This window comes from Rhincodon typus, chromosome 10, assembly GCF_021869965.1.
Source record: "Rhincodon typus isolate 14 chromosome 10, sRhiTyp1.1, whole genome shotgun sequence".
NCBI classification, from domain to species: Eukaryota; Metazoa; Chordata; class Chondrichthyes; order Orectolobiformes; family Rhincodontidae; genus Rhincodon; species Rhincodon typus.
The window spans coordinates 16,069,790-16,090,054 of record NC_063341.1 but is presented as its reverse complement, the minus strand read 5'-3'; the positions used below and the strand labels follow the sequence as shown (position 1 = coordinate 16,090,054).

The following is a 20,265-nucleotide window of genomic DNA, read 5'->3' as shown; positions in this document are numbered from 1 at the left end:
AGTCCCGCCCAGCCATCGACCGCGCAAGCGCGCCGCCGGTTTCCACGACAACCGATAGCAACCGTAGAAGGGGCAGACTGACAACGGGGGCTGCTGGAGGTCTGGTAACATCCCATCATTGTCAACTCTCCGAGACTGGATTCAAGATTTCCCTGCTGGACATTACCGAAGAAAACACAGTGTGGAGCTGGAGGAACACAGCAGGCCATTTTGTTGTTGTCTCTGACTCCAGCATCTGCAGTTCTTGCTATCCCTGAGTGATTTATTATCAAAGAAAACGCGTGTTTCATTTTCTTTGAACACCATGATTTATTTGTTATAAATATATTGATGATGGGAAGAAAGTATCTGAGGACACCAGTTTTAGTTGACAGACATATTCAATGTTGTGCAAAGAAACTCCTAACAGTATTGTTCCTGTTATTTTCTTTTGTCAATCAAACATCAGTGGAATTTGGAGGACTTTCCACAACAATACATCAATACTGCAAAAACATCTAATCATAATATTTCTGGTTCCAAATTTGACAAAATTATTCTAATTTTTAACAGCTAATGGCTTAACATTTATGAGCATTTAGTTAAAAAATATCATACCGATATTTTCAATTAAAGGTTCCATACTGTCCAAACATACTATCACACTGAGTCTTGGGAAAACTACACATTACGTTATTTGAGCCTTGATTCTGACAACATTAATGCAGCATTTTATCATGGAAGTCTAGATATGTTATGTAATATGGCTTTTTCCAATCAATGACAGATGAACCTATGGAAAAATATTATGAACGTGGGCATCTTCTGGACATCTTTGGACATTTCTTCTGTTGATAAAGGCATTACTATGTTGCTGTTTGCTGGTTTCTACTCTGTCAGAACAACCTCAATATTTGTGGAGAACTCAGCAGGTCTGGCAGCATCTGTGGAGAGAAAGCATGGTTAAATTTTCGCATCCAATGACCCTTCTTCAGAATTATTATTAATTAATTTCCTCTGTCACATTTCAGGATTTCAGACACAGTCACCAGAGGGATAACCTTGATTCAATACTTTTTAAAAATGAGCTAAATGTGGAGCTCAAGAGGCTACATTCACAGAACAGCTGGTTTGATAGCCATAAACCAGATTTTGGATGAGGACATCTGAGCCAACAATGAAAGATAAATTGGCATTCTGATTATTGCTCAGATATTTGGCCGCTGTAATCATCCTATTAATTTGAAGGATTTAGGAGTCATTAACAATTTAAACTGGTGGATTTTCTGTGATGGAAAATAGTCTCATTAGATTAAAAGACAGCTTCTGTTCTCTTAAAAAAAGAGAGATCTCATTGGAAATAGATTATGCCATGGTCTGCAGCACAGATCTACAGTGCCCACTCTGCTTAAGTTAAGTCAAGTGGCCTACAGAAGTCTGGTGATACGGTGTGTCTATTTTTATATCATTACTGAAGTTAGGTTTTACAGAAGAAATCTGATTATAATTGTTGTTCTGTACATTCACGTAATCAACAAACTGGGGCAGAGGTTAGACTCAAAGAAGAAACTGACATCATACAAAGCCAAACATCTAACATGATAACAACAAATAACTATGTATGTATTAATTCACAGGAGATAAAGAGGGCTTGAGGGCATGGCAATTTGAACAGAGGTGTAAAATAACATATTTGAATAGTAAGAAATGATGCAGTCTAAAATCTCTTAGAGGTGACGACTTTTTTTTGCATATAAAAGTTTTTCATAAAATACATTTGTGTTAGAGGAAGAAAAGTAGTGTGATTTAAAAGGATTATTGCAGTTATCTTGCTTCAGAGTTCACCAATTGCTTTAACTCTCAGATAATCAGCAGGGTATCTTGATATATAGCATAGAATCTAACAAAGCTGAGCTAAATTGATGCCTTGCCATCTTGAAAACAGATTAGGATGGCTTTTGAAATATTTAGATTTGGTCTCAGGAGAGAGGGGCAGGCCCAGTGCATTGAAACCAGCACAGAGAATGCTGGAGGAAATCAGTAGGTCTGGCAGCATCTGTGCAGAGAGAAGCAGAGGTAATGTTTCAAGTTTGATGACTCTTCTTCAGACTGAGTCTCTCCAGCATTTTCTGTGTTTGTTTCAGATTTCCAGTGTCCACAGTAGTTTGTTTTTATTCCATTGCATTGTGGGCTGTGCCAAAGCAGAGAAGCCAGTCTAAAGCAGCTGATGTCATAGAGTAGTGGCTAATTTGATTCAGAGCCAGAATTGAAGATTAATGTTTTCAGATTTATCATTAGGCAGAAGAAAAGAATTTTCACTTTTCAGAGTTGGCATTGTAAAAGGAAGAAATGTAGACTTGGATCATTTAGGGATAGGATTTATTCTTATGTAGGAAAGACCCTGCTTCTCTATGCTTCCAGCAGACTTGCAATTACACATGTACATAATATTTATCAACATCATAGGTACAAATATTCAGCCTATTTGGTTCACACCATGTAAAATTAAAAAGCAAACACATGTATTAGACAAAGGTGGAGGCTATACACTGACCATATTTGTGTGGTAGTAATAAAGGCTTCAGCCTCCAGTATAGTAATGAAAAAAGTATTCTACTATAATGTAATGACAAATTACTGACAACTTCCTTGTCAATATTCCGTTCGATTCTATCAGAACCATTTGGTTCCAAATGTCAACACCAGACATTGAAAACAAGGGCTTAATGCCATAGGAGTGGTGAGAATAAGGAAATTGCATTTAACTGAATATGCACAAATCAGTACTATAAAATCTGAAATAAGTTATAGCTGGTGCAAAAGCAATAAGGGCCTTTAGAGCTATACAGAAAGATGATCATGGTTGTTGGAGGTCAATCATCACCAAACAAAAATAAATGGAAATATTATTTTAAGAGAACAAGTAGGAAAAGGAAAGGGTTCAATTAAACGAAAATGTTTAAAGTACAGTTAACAGTAAATTAACGATCAATATTGTTGTTGGAGTCAGGGAAACTTTTCATACCTTGACCTCTCAGATGGAGCTTAGCAGTTTGGAGGCATCATGGTCATCGGTGGATATCACTTGCTCCCTCTCCAAGATGATTGAGACACAGCCAACGTAGTAAGAGAAAGGCAGGCAGCCACAATTCCGAGGAAGGGTCACTGGACCCAAAACGTTAACTTGGATTTCTCTCCACAGATGCTGCTAGATCTGCTGAGTTTTTCCAGAAACTCCTGTTTTTGTTTGTGAGCCAGAAAAATCCCTCCCTCATTTCCAAACCCATCCTGGACCTGTATAATGACTCTTCTTGGTTGGGTCATGACTGAGGCACTTGGGGAGTTGCTGATTCTTTCAGAATCCAGGACTGAGGTGGTTGAGAAGAAAGTAAAGTCCTTCTGATAATAAGACTGTAAGGTGGTGGTGGGAAAGGGGAAAATGGCCCATTGTTCCTTGTGGCCACTGTGAATCCGAGCTGTGTGTGACCTGTGGGGCCAAGGATGGAGTGGATAATGGAGTCAGTTCTCGCTGCGGCCGCTGGTGGCGCTGCGCCCGGAGGATCTGATTGGCTGGCAGTGACGTCAGCGCGGGTGGAAGCCCGGATGTTGCTGTGGTAACGAGTGGTAGTGGGAGTGAGGGAGAGGGGAGAGAGAGAGAAAAATACAGGCAGAGGGTGGTAGGGATACACCGGGCGCTGAGTGTATGCTGTTATCTGACACATTCCAACGGTAGGGATCGCGGCATGGAGGTAATCTCGCTCTTTTATTTTCCGATGTCACTGGTTAATATTTGGTCTCGCCGCTTACCAGGGATTTAAAGTGCCCCCGCCCAGGACCAGCGAACCGAAAGCGGTTGTCGTGATTCATTCACTGCTGACTGGGATAAGGCAGGCCTCTAATGACCTAGAGGCTGAAGGATGTTCACATTTCCTATCGCCTTTCATACAGGCGCCCTGTAGTATGATATATTCGTTGTGGACGCTAATCGTGGCACTTGAGCCTTGAAACTTTTGTTATGGTAAAGAAGCCTCAGCAACCGCTCCCTGCCTTTCAGAGACATGCGTCTGGTTATCTTTTAAATCCAACACTCCCAGTCCCAGCACCCCCGTCACCCCCCAACGCTAGCGATCAGAAATTTGGACCATTTAGGATGTGATATCCACAGATCTGCCGACTTCAGGCGCGTCAAAATTGTTATCAAGTTGTCCTCCTTTTCATTAATTACGACGTTGTTGAAATCCAAACCCTAAGGTACTAGGAAGTCCCAAATATCTTCATTGAACAGTCAAGTGCTTGGTGTGAAATAGTACAAAAATGGTCTGAAAGCATCATATTTTGAATCCCAGTGTCTTTGGAACGAACGTAGTAATTGGCTAAAAGAGTGAACTTGTCATATGTAGAATCGTTTAGTTCATGGGCTGTCATGTTCTGAATTCTTGCGGTACGTGATAGAAATATTTTGTATTAGTTCTAAGGACACTTACGTCTGTAAAAATAGTTCCACTTGCTTTTAGAGCTTAATACAGACGCTGCTACTGAGTTTGAAATGTTTTTCAGCGATGAGATATCCAGGAATGATCAGGATACTTGTTTTGCCGAAGGTTCTGGCAGATTAGTATGTGTTTTAAATGCAAGCTGTCCGGGGGTAATACTTTTGTTTCTCATGTATTGAATGGAAAATGTTGAAACCAGCACACAGAAGAAGCCTGATTTTAATTCTCACTCTAACCTTCCAAATAGTTTAGTTGTATTTTTTTAAACTTGTCAGGATTGACATGGGGCAAATTTTTACTGTTGATTTTTAAATGTAATTTTACACCACCATTTGAAAAGCATTCTTGGTGTGTTTAGGTTTTGTATTATGGTAATACAAATCTTTAATGGTGCCTTTTTTAATGAAAAGTGTATTGTGCACATGAAATCAACAACTTAATGCAACTGTATTGAATACAAATATTCTCAAGTACACAAAAGAATAACTTGCAATTATAGATATTTTTAACAAACCTGTTCAGACACCTTATGACAAATATCTGGGAAAGCAAACTTAAACCCAGACCTTCTGGAAACGTGCAATTAGATAATATTTTTCGTGACCACTGGATGTCTCAAAGTGCTGAACAGTCAAAAATGATTTTGATGTGTAGTCACTGCTATAATGTAGGAAATGCAGTAATTAATTACATATAGCAAATTCCCACAACAAGCAATGTGCTAATGACTAGATAATTTATTTTGGTCTTGTCGATTGAGGGACAGATATTGCTAATACAGTGGGAATAACTATTTTGCTCTTTGTTTGAAATAATGCCAGAGGGATCTTTTGCATACACCTAAGGAGGAAAACTGTTTACAATTTCATAGAAAATCTATGTTAACAGGATCCAAGGTTGAATTAGAAACAGAGGCAGAATGTCACCTTGTCAGAGAATTTTATTTAACATACTTTCAGTGTCACAGTTCTCCTTTTTTCCAGGCCCAGCTATTACCCTATATATATGTACATAGCTCAAGACAATTAATCAATCAATTAACACCCTCACCCATTTCCCTACTAACTTTAGCTACTTGATATTAACAGTTCCTTTTTCTTTAAATAAAACACTTCTGTATGTAGTGTTATAATGGAATCATCCTTCCATATTCACGCAACATTTTTAATTACAAAATTAAATGAGTATGAAAATGAGCAGAAATTGATTTTCATATTCTTGCAACTCCTCGTAACACCTGAAATCTCTTTTCAAGGTAAAAAATAGTTTATTGGAACATGCACATTTTGTAAAACAATCTGACAACTTACAACTTCTATCAACACAATTTATTTTAAATCTCTTTTCTTTCCAGCACTTCTTTTGTACTTAAAAGGTCAATCCTCAAAATTTTCTGAGTGTGCTTTTATTGAATGAACATTGCCTAAAGAGAATTGTTGTCCACAAAACATCCTATGGATAAACTTTTCTCAGATTGCCCTTGTACAGGGTTTCCTTCAGGAAAGCTGTGACATAGTAATGTCACTTAACTAGTAATTCAGAGCCCAAGGCTAATGTTCTGAAGACATGGGTTGGAATCCCACCGTAGCTGATGGTAAAATTTGAATTTAATAAAACAAAATACTGGATACATAAACCCAGCATATGGTGACCATTTAACTACTGTTGATTGTTGTAAAAACCCATCTGATTCACAAATGTCCTTTAGGAGAGGAAAATATTTCATCATAACTGGCATCAAGTCTAGTCTGAGTATGCAACCACTTTAACAGTTCAGCTCCTTAACTGGTCTGTTTTTTCCCTGAATGCCAGGTATCTTTTAGTGAGAGCCAGGCCTGATCTATTGGGATACAATTAATGCTTTCTAGGAAAGACTGCTGAGCCAAAGGTCATTCCCAGTTTATTCTGTGTGATATCTATTTCAGGGCCTCTTAGATCTGACATCCAATATTAAATTCCCTTTCCCTTTCATTCATTGCTTGTATTCCAAAGAACATGAAAATCCCCACATAAAATCATCTATGTGATCATAAACCTGCTAGTTGCCTTTTTGATACCAGTAGATCATCGTACTTAGCTGAAAGCAGATGTCACAATCTACCTTTAGCAAGATGGACCTAACTCAGAAATACCAGATCCTTGTTGCATCATTCAACTCATTAACAGTTGTTTAATTTTCCCTCTGCTTTTGATGGTTAAAATGCTTATTTTTGGAACTTGTATAAAGCAAAAATGCAACTTTTAGATTAGCTTACATTTCCAGGAATGTGTTTCTGAAAGTGCAAAGAAAATCTTCAAAGATCATTTTTCCTGCAGTTGAGGAATACGTCGTAACATGCTTATGATCAATTGTTTCTTCAGAACACCAAGCCACTAATCTGACTTGAGCCCCATCAAGAAACACTTTTTCTGTTTTTATCATATGTGTGATAAGCCCAGCTGTTTCCCATCTGGTACTTCAGAACATGTACTAAATTCTTTCTAAATATCCAACTCTTTGTTTTGCGTCCTTGATCAATTTATCTATTAATTTGTTAGTAGCGACTGAAACTTCTCTATTATAGATGTTCCTAGCATTCCTATTCTGTTTTATGGTCCTTGTTCATATCAAACTATGACCTCTACTTGATCCTCCTATCTCTTTTTAGATGAATGCTGCAAGATTCCCTCCTGTGATTAGAGAATTCGTCATTAGTCCATGAATTTTTTTACTCTAGGGCTGTACTTATGGAAATCTCAGTGTATTTTCTGACCTTCCACATTTTTACCTTCTGTACCTTATTTTGCATGTTTAACCAACTTTTGAATTTAGTGGTGATATCCCTCATTTCACTGTCCCCTTCTGGCATATATGTAACTTTTATGTGACCATCAGTAGTTGTGATTTGTGCTAAATAGCCTTATTCTACACTTAACTGTCTGTATTTAATTAGTTTATTATCAGCTATTGCTTGTTCCTTGTAATTGTCCCATGTTTGCATGTGCAGCATTGGTGTCTCATCCATTTCTCCTGTGTCCTTTAGTTGGATTTTTAACTTGTGATGAATAAGCAAACTGTTGATTTGGTTGAAATATAACGACTTTTTTTTCCTTCAAACTCCTGTTCTCCAATGGCATCGACATTTTTTAAATGTTTTAATTAAACATTTTAGGTCTTGTTAAAGTGATACTATAATAATTGGATTGGATAAACTGTTGATCCACATCCAGTTTTATTTGAATGCTTTTTGTAGATTACTTGCTCCACAATAAATGCCCGTGGCTGGATACTAAATCTGTGGTAATAAAATGGAATCATTGCTCTTCACGGACTTTAATGTGTTGATTTTCCCAAACTTGAAGTGAGTGGAACTTTCATACTCCTGTCCTTACTATTTATCCAGACATCTTTTAACTCGACATAATGTGGATGCCCACCTCCTGTCCAACATAGTGCATTGAGTAAATTCGCAACTAGAACACTCATTACTGGGCTAAAGCATCTTGTGAGCAGTACATAACCCTAAGACTGATCAGTATTATTATCTTCTCCATCCGGATCTTCACTGTCTTATGTCACTTTGTCCTCTTATCAACATTATTATTCTGTTCTGGATAATTCATTGCACGATGATATTGTGTTGGCATTTCCCCAGGTATTCCTGAGGTTCATTGTTCTGTTATAGTTATGCAATTCCTGTCATCTGTCAAAAATTGCCAGAAGTTGTCTCAATTTTCACTCCTCTTGTTTGATTGTTCTTTCATGTACCCAATATCTGTATAGTCTCCAAACGTTGCTAACATTGGATCTTCCATCTTTTGTGTTACTGCTGATTGCCCTATTTTCATAGGAGTTTGTTTTCAAATCTTCAGACATCCATTCCAAATGCATGTGCCTTTCTAAGAATCTAGCTGTAGTTACCACCAAGAGGTTATCCATGTCTCTGCACAATCCTTTGCACAATCCAACAATTTAGAGACAAGCACTGAGTTAGGAATCTCCAAATGGAATTTGTAATCTTGCATACAGTTTGAGTTCTATTATTTATTCTTCTTTGAAATCACCACCCTACTTTGTTAAGTTATCAAAGTTTGGCCATGTCTCAATACATTTAATGGATCATCTTTTTATAAATGTTTTCCATTGATTTTATCAGAATTTCTGAGCCTTTGTTTCCACTCGCTGAGCCTCTAGTTCCAAAAATACTTTGCACCTGATTCTGCTACTAATAGGAAGCAACAGTGCCTAGCTTTTCCCTTGGTGAGTATGTAATGAATGGCCACATATTCTCCTGATTTTTCTGTTGGTCATAAGATTCAACTTCACAGAACATCAGTGGAAAATCATTTTATAGCTTGACACTTCACTTATTTTTGAGAAGAATGACTAACATCAACTCTCATAAAAATCTTCTTGAAGGTAATCCCAGCTACAACCTTTTCAAAATACAATCCTCTGTCTCAAAGAAAATCTTTCGTTCCTTAAAAGGTGAAGACTGGAAACTTTCTCTGCTACCAATTTTAGCAATTTTCAAGCTTGAGGATGAATTAGAAACAAAGATACAGAACTTCATTTTGATATCTTCTCGGACTCATCATTCCCCCCTCCCAGGGAGAAAGTGTTCTTCTTTGGTCAATGAATCAACTGTATATTTAGCCTCAATTATAGAGCCGACAAGAAATAAATAGCTGGTAATATGGTTGCAGTACAGAAACAGTGACAGTGACTACGATGGGCATGAGAGATGTTTTGGCCAATGCTTAGAAACAGGGAATCCCCATAAAGACGTAATTGTTAAACAATTTTGGTATTCTGTGGAAATCATGTAAATAATTAGTCTTTATTGTTTTTCTAGGTATTCACTTAGATATTTCACATAATAATGAAGTGACAAAACAAGATAATCTGTTATTCTTGAGTATCTTATTTAGTTATTGTTGCAGTTAAACAGAATTACATTTTATTGGAAAAGGGTAACTAAAAAAAAATCTAATCCATTACAGATATTTTTAAACACTACTTCCTTCCTTCTCCATAAGCCTGATTTAAGATAGACCTCTATTTGAGGCTATGTCAAGTTCCTTTGAAGTGGATTAACAAGTAAATCAAAATAAATCTTTTTAGTGGTGCAGACTGAATTTGATGTGGACCAGAGCCTAACTTTTTTTTTCACTTGTGGGATGTGGGTGTCACTGGCTGGACCAGCATTTATTGCCCATCCCTAGTTGCCTTTGAAAAGATGGCGGGGAGCTGCCTCCTTGAACTGTTGCAGTCCATGTGCTGTAGGTGAATCCACGATGTCATTAGGGATGGAATTCTAATGTATACTTGAAGCACCAGAACCTGCCAATAGGGTTAATTAATACCTTTTCAAGAGAATTGGATCCTTCATAATCCAGCATTGCCTTTGCATTGCATTGTTAATCAAAAATAGAATATGCACTCTGGTATGGTGGTGCAAATTGATCCCATGGTCTTTTTGATTCAGATGAGATTGTTGCAAACTTATCGCATGAAGAGATGTGGTGAGGGAAATTCTTTTCTATGTTTTTAATTAGTTTAGTAATGGAAAGGTATGTTCATAATACAGCTAATCTAGTTGAATATTCACTTGTAAATAATTTCAACATGCCTATGGCTGGCAGTAAGTAAGATATTCCTACGTATACATGTGATGGAATTAAACTGAAGTCTCTACCATCATTATGCAGAGCTCCAGGCTACAGCTTGTAGGTAAAAGTATATGTCACCATAATAACTGGAACTCGTGGTCAGGTGATTTGCCAAATGGCTGGAATGGATCGTATTAATGCCAACAGAGACCAAGCACCAATCCCAATTTTGTCCTGGGTGGATTCAGGACCTGCCTCCTCACCTTGCCTATGATGGAGACCGTGTTGTTGTGGGTTGAACCTGTCTTTAAGCAGAGCACTCAAAAGAAGTGTACTACATATTTTTTTTCCTGGTTGGAATTATATTGTGTAATACATATGCTTATGCATAATTTCTGGTCTTTATATATTTTTGACTCCCACAAGGATAAAAAATAACATTTATGCTGTTATCTTTGCACTAGGTTTGGGGATCTATCAACGTAAAAATAGCTAATTAAGCCAGATTCTGGTCCTGATCCAAACCACCAATTTATCAATCAGAAGCAGAATGAGACAACATCCAATAGCCAGTGCTCATTGATCTGATCTTGCATGGGATGCAGCCGACCATTGTACATCCTGGAATATCTCAAAATGATGCATGGGACAATCTTTAATATTATGAGAAGGCAGATCTTCTCAGAATTAAAACAAATTGCTCAGTGGTTAGAGCTCCTTTAGGTTTGAACACTGTGTAGTGTTGGGTAAGCACATTTGACATTGTAGTTCTATCCTTCTGAATGTGCTTGGCACTTCACGGATATGATTTGAGAAGGATAACCACAATACAAATATAGTATGTTTTCCCTGAGATTCCTCCATATTTCAGGATTTGATTTTGTCGTTGTCTCTATATGTTATTTTTTACCTTGATGAATACTTTTGCAATAATTAAAAGAAACAAATGAAACCCACATATATATACCCTGAATCAAACTCCCTTTATGTTTTCGAAACCTATCACAGTTTTTCAGGAATATAGCAATTTTTTACCAAGTAATTTTAACATAGGCTATTTTCATTCCTCCTTCATGTATTTTTAGTTCTCAAATGTGAAATGGCCAAATAATCAAATAATGGTTTACATAAAATCTTGCATGCTGTAATTAAGGAAAATGGCATATGCTTTAGAGGGGAAAGGTGGTAACATGTGAAGATATCACTAGGCTAGTAATCCCAGAAGCTCTGAGGAATAAAAACAGCAAGTACAAGAAACACGGCAGGTCTGGCAGTGTCTGCGCCAGGAGAAACAGATCAATAGAGTCATACAGCACAGAAACAGATCCTTCAGTCCAACTCATTCATGCTGACAAAGTTTCCCAAACTAAACTAGTCCAATTTGCATGCATTTGGTCCATTTCCCTCTAAACCTTTCCTATTCATGCACCTGTCCAAATATCCTTTAAATGTTGTAACTGTAGCTGCAGCTACACTTCCTCTGGCAGCTTATTCCACATATGAACCACCCTCTGTAGAAAATAATTGCCTCTCGGATCCCTTTTAAATCTTTCTCCTCTCGCCTTAAATTCATGCCCTCTAGTTTTGAACTCCCCACATTGGGGAAAAGACCTTTGCTATTCACCTTAACTATGCCCTTTGTGATTTTATGAACGTCAATAAGGTCTCCCCTCAACCTCCTATGCTCCGGTGAAAAAAATCCCAATCCAACCAGCCTCTCCTTATTAACTCTTATCCTCCAGTCCAGTCCAGGTAGTATCCTTGTAAATCTTTTCTGTACCATCTCCAATTTAACAATATCCTCCTAATAGCAGGGCGATCAGAATTGTACACAGCACTCCAAAAGTGGCCTCATTGATGTCCCGACTCCTATTCTCAATGGTCTGTGCAATAAAGGCAAGTATACCAAAAACCTTCTTTACCACGCAGTTTACCTGTGATGCCACTTTCAAGGAACCTTGTACCTGAACCCCTCAGTCTCTCTGTTTGACAGTACTCCTCAAGACCCTACCATTAACTGTCTAAGTCCTGCTCTTCTTTGTCTCATCAAAATGCAAGACCTTAGATTAATCCAAATTAAACTCTATTTACAACTTGGCCCATTGGCCAAATTGATCAAGATCCCTTTGAAATCTTAGATAACTTTCTTCACTGTCTGCATTGTCACCAATTTTCGTGTCATCTGCAGACTTACTAATCACGCTTCCTATATTCTCATCCAAATCATTTATATAAATGAAAACAACAGTGGACTCTGCACAAATCCCTGTGGAACCCTGCTGGTTACAGTCCTCCAGTCCGAAAAACAGCCATCCATTACCACCCTCTGTCTCCTACCATTAAGCCAATTTTATATCGAATTGGCAAGCTCTGCCTGAATCCCATGTGATCTAAGCTGATAGTTCATGTCCAACGTGACTTGTTCAGAACCAAATATATTTGGAATAGTCATACTGGACTTGCGACATTAAAACTCGGTTTCTCCTCTGTCATATCTGCTGAGTTCTTCTGGTATTACCTGTTTTTATTTCCGATCTCTAGCATTTTGAGGTTCTCTGGACAATGATTTAATTTCTAACAGGGCATCTGTTCAATCTGAAATTGAAAGCTAGCCTCAGTAATGATGACCTTGAATGTTGCATCAATTGTTGTAAAGTCCACCTGATGCACTAAGCTCAAAGTTATCAACCTTACCTGGTCTGACCTACATGTGACTACTAAGCTGCAGCAATGTGGTTGATTCTTAATTGTCCTCTGAAATGGCCCAACAAGCCAAGGACAATTGGGGATAGGTAACAAGGATTGACAATGCTGGTGACACCCAAATCTCATCAAAGAATAAAGAAAAATAACAAGTACATGAAGTAGAACAGTATACAGAGATGTACTGATTAGTTTAGGTGGTTGGGTGGGACAAGGTATATGTAGGATTTAAACACTAGAATTGACCAGTGAGGTTGATTACTTATTTCTGTCTTTAAAATCATTATTGCTAGGTACAGCAATAAAAACGTCTGTCTTTTGTAAAGATTAATCTTTGGTATTCATCAAATATTTTAATTGTTTTTGTTCCATAGTGTATCACAGATGGACTCAAAACTGTTAAAATGTCGTCAGAATCTGAAGTACACCAGACAGAGCTATTGAATGAACAGCATGTAGCAAAGTCTGAAAGTAGTTCCATGTGGCAAGTGACCGACGTGACCCGTCTGCGCCGATTTCTCTGTTTTGGTTCTGAGGGTGGGACGTACTACAGCAGTGAGGAAAAACTTAAGAAAGAAAACGCTCAGGCCATAATGAGATTAATAGAAGAAGGTAAAGGGACTGAGGTTGTCCATGAAATAAAGACTTTTGGTAACGAAGGCAAAACAGTCATGCAAGAACCTATTTTGTTTGCTTTGGCTGTTTGCACACAGTGCTCAGATGCTTCCACAAAACAAGCTGCATACAAAGTTCTGGCTGAAATCTGTCGTATTCCAACCCATCTATTCACGTATATTCAGTTTAGAAAGGATCTCAGTGGAGGGATGAAATGTGGTATATGGGGAAGAGCCCTGAGGAAAGCAGTGGCAAACTGGTACAACAGTAAAGATGGGATGACTATCGCTATGGCAGTTACGAAGTATAAGCGGAGAGCAGGATGGTCACATAAAGACTTGTTTCGGTTGTCACATTTGAAGCCAGCTAATGAAGGTGAGTAATAATATTATGGAGCGCTGATTTTTTTTTTTAATCTCTTTCACCACCCATCTAGAGCTGTAGGTTCTTACTGAGATGCAATTCCTTGGTACCTACGAACTGTTGATTCTATGATTTCTGTCAGTTACTTGTGGTCAACTGCTCAAAATGCTGCCTTAACTTAGATCAGTTAACATGGTACAGACTGGATATTGAATTTTGGCCTTTCTCACGTAACACTTGGCAATACCATCACCCTCTGGGTATCCAGGACACTTGGGGTGAATATGATTTAAATTTTCACCAAATTAATTACTTTTGTTTAAAATATTGCAATATAACGTGAGTTCATTCTGTCAGTGGTTCTTAATTACCTACTGCATGCCACGATATTTAGATTATCATATTGAAAGTACGTGCTTGCAAGTTAGGATCAGGCCAAGTTTTGTGATCTTATCAGTGCTAATATGATCAGATGTTGTCAAGTTCAATGTCCCATCCCCTCTGCCTATGACTGATTTTTTAGAAAAAATGTTAATGTAAATATCATGAAGTACCATTTTTGCTTAAATTGTTTTTTTTTCAATTCATCTTGCTTTGATCATCAACAATTCTTTATAAATTATTTTTCTCTTTCAACAGTTTCCACTAAATTTATGAATTTATGTATAATGTTCTCTTTCCTTAATTTTAATTTTGTGTTTCAAACATTTATTGATTGAATAAGTAATGTGTCATTAAGATTTTTTGTCTACTGCTCTCTGCAGTTTCTCAAATTGTGCATGATGATTGACTCTCTTATAGTTTAAATTTTCTTTACTTTTGGAATCATAGCCAGATCAGCAAAATCAGAGACATGTGAATTGCAGTGATATCCATTCCTGATACTCATTTCTATAAGAGTTAAGTGATTATGTTCTTACCTGGCAAGTGAGAATGAATACACAAAAGACTGTAGACACAAACTCCATCTGCTTGAATCTTGTGTCCCTGTTTACTAATTGACTTTTCCTGCTTTTTTAAAAATATAGTGCATTTTATATGGCAATTAGATTGTGTCCAAAAGCAATGAAGTGTAGAAATAAAGCTAGTGAATAAAAAATTCTCAAAATAAATTAACTGTAACCATAAAGCTTGTTGTTATTTGGATATTCTTTGTAATAAATTCATGGTATCACTAATAAGTTACCAAATGAGCAAATTTAATAGTTTTTAACAGAACTAGGTGGTTTTTGTACTTTGCCTTTAAATTTCTGTTGAACTGAGCAACTACGCCTGACTATATTGTCATGCTTCATTGGGCTAGCATACTGGAAATTATGCCATGCTATTCCTGAAGTGGTTGTGAAAGTTAAAGATTTCTTCAAAGTATGCAAAACTCCCTATTTTACCTGCCTTTTAAGATCCAGGTTTACAGAAAGGTGGACCAGTTTTTTGTACTTTAACAAGAATTACTATTTGAATAGATTCTAGTGTCAGGTAAACAACTATGATCTACTGACACATAACTACTGGGTAAAACTGTAAGGTCCTTATAAAGGTCGCATACACACAAACATCCACATGAGCACCCCTAACATTGGGCGGAAGGAAAGGTTGTTCAGTGGCCTGTGTCCATAGGGTTTGTTGAAATGATCCTTTTCCTTGTCAGGACTTGCTTTTAGTCAATCTCTCCAGCTATTTTCCACTTCCTTGCAAAAAGTGCTGGTTTACAAAGTATGAAGTATCTAACTTGTTGGTTAAAAGCAACAGTTCAAACAGCAATTATTGATGGAAAATAAACTGGCTTTTTTCAGGCTTTAGGTCATTTTTACTACAGAGAGAAGGACAAAACCTCCCCTTCTAAGGCCCGAACGCTTTTGGCTATCCTTTTCACATGACAAGTTATTCATTTACCTGTAAACCAATCACATTGTTGTTGCTACACAGACCAATCGGCTACGTGTTCCTTGCTGAATCGCACCTTGTGTGCACTCCCTGCTGCTAGTTCATCTGCAAGTAAACCTCCCATACTGGATGAACAAACAACAGTTTAAATAGCACTGACAGTAAGGGTTGGCAGCTTGCCTTGAAAAGGTGCAGCAATCCCGTTCCCAATTCTTGATTTCAAAACAGGTTCTTTTCCCGTTCAGTCTATAATTAAGGGTAGCATTAAAATCAAAAACATGCAGTCTTTGCAATAATTGTTGGTTGAATCAGTCAGATTCACATTCCTCCCCTTGAAGGAGTCAAAACTGCACTTTTGAACCTGTATCATTCATATAAGAACATGACAACCAGGCTATTTTCCCTTCAAGCTCCTGTGCCATTCAGTTAGATCATAGCTGATCTGATTGTGGCCTCAACATCACTTTCCTGCCTGCACCCAATAATCTTTGATTCTCTTGTGGGTCAACAGTCTGCCTAACTGAGCCTTGAATATACTTAATGACCCAACCTTGACAGCTCTCTGCAGTGAAGAATTCCTCAGATTCCCTACCCTCTGAGAGAAGAACTTCCTTCCCATCTCTGTTTAAATATGCAACCCCTTATTCTCACATTATGGCCTTTGGTTCTAGACTCTCCCACAAGAGTGAACAAGCTTTCTGCATTTACCTTGTCAAGTCCTCTAAAAATCTTGTATGTTTCATTAAGATTACTTCTCGTTCTTCTAAATTCTGATGAATACAGGTCCACCGTACTCAACCTCTCCTTGTAAGACAGTCCCTCCATACCTAGTATCAACCTACTGTCCAAATCTGTTTTACCCAACCCACTCAACTTATCTTCAATATATGGCACTTTCACCCCAGCAGACAATCTAGAGGGAAAAAAATTGAAAGAAAGGAACAAAAACAGAAGTTGCTGGAAAAGCTCATCAGGTCTGGCAGCATCTGTGAAGAAAAACCCAGAGTTAATGTTTCGGGTCCGCTGACCCTTCCTCAGAACTGATGGTAACTGGGAAAACGTCGGTTTATATGCAGAAAATAGGAAGGGGGATAGGGTAGGGAGTAAACGATAGGATAGAGCCCGAAGAGAGAGAAGAGCAGTTGGATAAACAATCTAAAGAACCTTTTCTGAAATGCCTCTAATGCAAGTAAATCCTATCTTGGATAAGGAGAACAAATCTACACACAGTGACCTAGGTGTGGTCTCACCAATGATCTGTTGGTGATAACAAAACTTCCCTGATTTTGTACCCAGTATCATTGTCATAAAGGTCGACCCAGATCATACAAAGTCATTACTGATCACAGTGCTACGTTGCAAAGAAATAGATGCTGCTCAGATTGGAGTAACACACACCAATCATGTGCAAATAAAAATGAGGAAGGAAATTATGCGGATTATGCGGTGATGTTGATGGATAGCCACCAACAGCAAAGCCACCAATTTGTCAACCATGTGCAACAGAAAATAATGTGCACTTCTCAAGACAAGTATACAATCACCAGATTGGGATAAGCTGTCAAACCTGCAAATCGTTACATTAAAGTTTAAAATAATAATCCTGTAAATTCTGTTTTACCTGTTTATACTATCATATTGACAACACATGCCATGTACGTACATGTATATCTGTTCGGGATAACTTTTTTTTAAAAACCATTTGAGAAAGGGGAATTTTCTATCTAATTACTTGCTTTACCCGTATGCTAATGTTTTATGATTCATATGAGATTCTTCCATGTTACAGCATTTGGTAGTCTTTGCTATTTACATAACATTCCACCCTTTTATTCCTCGCTCCAAAGTGGATAACCTCCCATTTTCTCTTGTTATACTCCATCAATCAAATTTTTATCCATTTATTAAATCCACCTTGGAGCCCTTTGCTGACTCTTTGTGTCTTCCTCAAAACTTATTTTCCTACTTATCTTTACTTAATCTGCAAATCTGCAGGTTGACTGCAGCGGTTGAAGAAGACAGCTCGCCACCACCTTCTCAAGGGCAACTCGGGACAGGCAATAAATGCTGGCCAGCCAGTGATGCACACATCCCACAAATGAATAAATTTTAAAAAATACACTTTATCCATTCACTCATGTCAATAATGTAGGCTGTAAATAGTTGAGACTCCAGCACCCTGTGGCTCTCCACTCATTACAATTTGCCAACTGAAAATGACACATTTATTTCAAATATCTTTACTATTACTTACACAATTCCTTATTCATGCTAATAAATTATTCCAACAATATGAACTCTGATCTTGTGTAGTAACCCTATTTGTGAGATCTTATTCAATACCGTTTGTAAATACAAATACACTTAATTTACTGGTACTTTTTATCCACCCTGCTTGCTACAACTTCAAATAATAAAAATAATAAAAACCTCCAATAATTTGTCAAATGCAATATCCCTTTCGTAAAATCTGTTGCCTCTGCTTGATTGTATAATGCTTGCTATTTCTCTCTTTTAATTCTTGACTAGAAAATGTAAGTTTAAGTTGTATGTTAGTCTGGCTTTCCCAATACACTTTCTTGTACAAAGATGCCCAGAATATTTGGGTGTGAGTGTTTTTTGATGCAGAAAGAAAGGGCCTGGGGAGCAGTCTCCTGACTGAGTTGCGTGAGTGCACTTGGTGCAGTTCTGTGAAGGACTCTGAGCTGGATTATGCCTTCGAACTGATTTAAGAATGAGTGGGTGTGGTCTTAATTTGGATATATTGGCGGGCAAAGAAAGGAATTGCACATGTACCTGGTGTTTGTAGAATGGTAACTCAGAAAGAGGCCATTTAATCCATTATGTCTGAATGGACACTCTGTAAGAGCTATTCAGTTAGTCCCAATTCCCCAGCTTTTCCTTGTAACTCTGGAATTTTTTTCACTTCACATGTGTAATAACTCAGGAATTCCAGTGGAAAGGAACATTGTTTATCATTGAACACCAAACTAGAGCCACTACTAATGATGCACATAGGTTAGTCCCAGCCCAGGACAGACGGTTCTGCAGACTTATCCCTGGGTCTGCTTTATTTTGTTTAAATTAACCTGTTCAGAGATATCATTATTCCACACCTCAGGAGCAGATGGAATAAACCCAGGCTTCCCTCTTCATGGGTGGGGACATGGCCACTTCACAAGGGGCCTCTGGGATTGCTTTTTCTCATTTTATATATTCAGAAATACTCTTGCACACAACTGAATGTATTTTTTTCCATCATCAAATCACCATGACATTTTTTTTCATCTATTAACTGTCACCAGTAAATCACCTGTGTAGCTAATTGGATATTTACATGCAAAGCCAATGAAGGGCAATGCTAGCCATCAAAAAGTAAGAGGGAGGCAGGAAAAGCGGGAAGGGGCTAAATCAAAATGGAATTATATGGAGCTGGGTCTGCTTTTTTAACTGGGCCTGCTTTATTTTGATATTTTCTAATTAGTAAGTTCAGAGATGTTTATTACACACCTCTGGAGCAGGTGATTCTTGAACCAGGGCCTCCTAGCTCAGAGGTAGGGACACTACCAAGCACCACAAGTGCCTTATACGGGTCTGCTTCTTTTTTAAGTATCCAGAGGTGCTCTCACACACAACTGAACTGCTTTCCCACCACCAAATCACTGATCTTTTGTTTTGTTTTTAGCTATCGATGCCGCCATTAAATCACTTGTGTAGCTAATTGAATATTTATAAGCAAAGCCCATCATGTGCAATCCAAACCATTAATAATGAAGGAGGGGCTTGGGAGAGCAGGAAAGGGCTAACTTGAGTAAATTTTTAAAATTTAACCTATTTTTCCTAATCAATCTGTTCAGAGATGTTATTACAGACCTCTGGAGCAGATGGGTCTTGAACCTGGGGCCTCCTGGTTCACGGGTAGGGATTCTACCTCTATGCTACACGAGGGCCTTTGAGTCTGCTTTATGAAGGGATCAATTGACGGATTCCAGCTAGGCAGTCCATTGCCTGTTGCCAAAGGAACTTGTACTCAACCGGCTCCATGAGATTAATTAACGATTTCCATGGGCCTTGTAGGGCTTATTGCAAGGTGTTTAACCTTTTCTCTTTGAAAAAAGCATGGACAAAGTTGCCCTCACCTGTCTCAGACAGTGCATTGGAAATCCTAACCACTTGCTGCCGAAAGGTTTTTCTCTTCATTGCCTCTTTTGCCATTGAATATAAATGTGTTGATTGTTCTTGTCCCTTCCACTAATAGGACCAGATCCTACCTGTATACTGACTACCCAAACAGAGGGTTGACTGCTTTGAAACCTCAGTGTCACCTGGAGAGGTGGGCATTGCTGAGGCAGGTCAGAATCCTCTGGCAATTTAGTAAAAAAGATAAATTAATTCAATGGCCAAGGGTGGTAGACATGTCATTCATGGAGTAGCAAAAACTGCAGATGCTGACGTCAGTCAATAAAATGTGGAGCTGGAGGAAGACAGCAGGTCAGGCAGCATCAGAGGAGCAGGAAAGTCCTCTGATGCTGCCTGATCTGCTGTGTTCCTCCAGCTCCACACTGTATTGACTCCTTCATGGGTATATCCCTCCAGCTTCATTGTTGGGATCACAGTGATTGAGCCTTTTCCTGTG

General features: G+C 38.1%; 1 protein-coding gene across 1 annotated transcript in view; it reads left to right on the top strand.

Moving 5' to 3' along the window:
- Window positions 1-3,603: 3,603 nt before the first annotated feature.
- ro60 (Ro60, Y RNA binding protein) overlaps window positions 3,604-20,265 on the top strand; it is a 39,950-nt gene continuing 23,288 nt past the window's right edge. Inside the window, exons 1-2 of the mRNA XM_020514927.2 lie at window positions 3,604-3,728; window positions 13,142-13,757. Coding sequence (XP_020370516.2) covers window positions 3,723-3,728; window positions 13,142-13,757 — 622 coding nt within the window. The 5' untranslated portion in view covers window positions 3,604-3,722. The remainder of the gene's footprint in view (window positions 3,729-13,141; window positions 13,758-20,265) is intronic.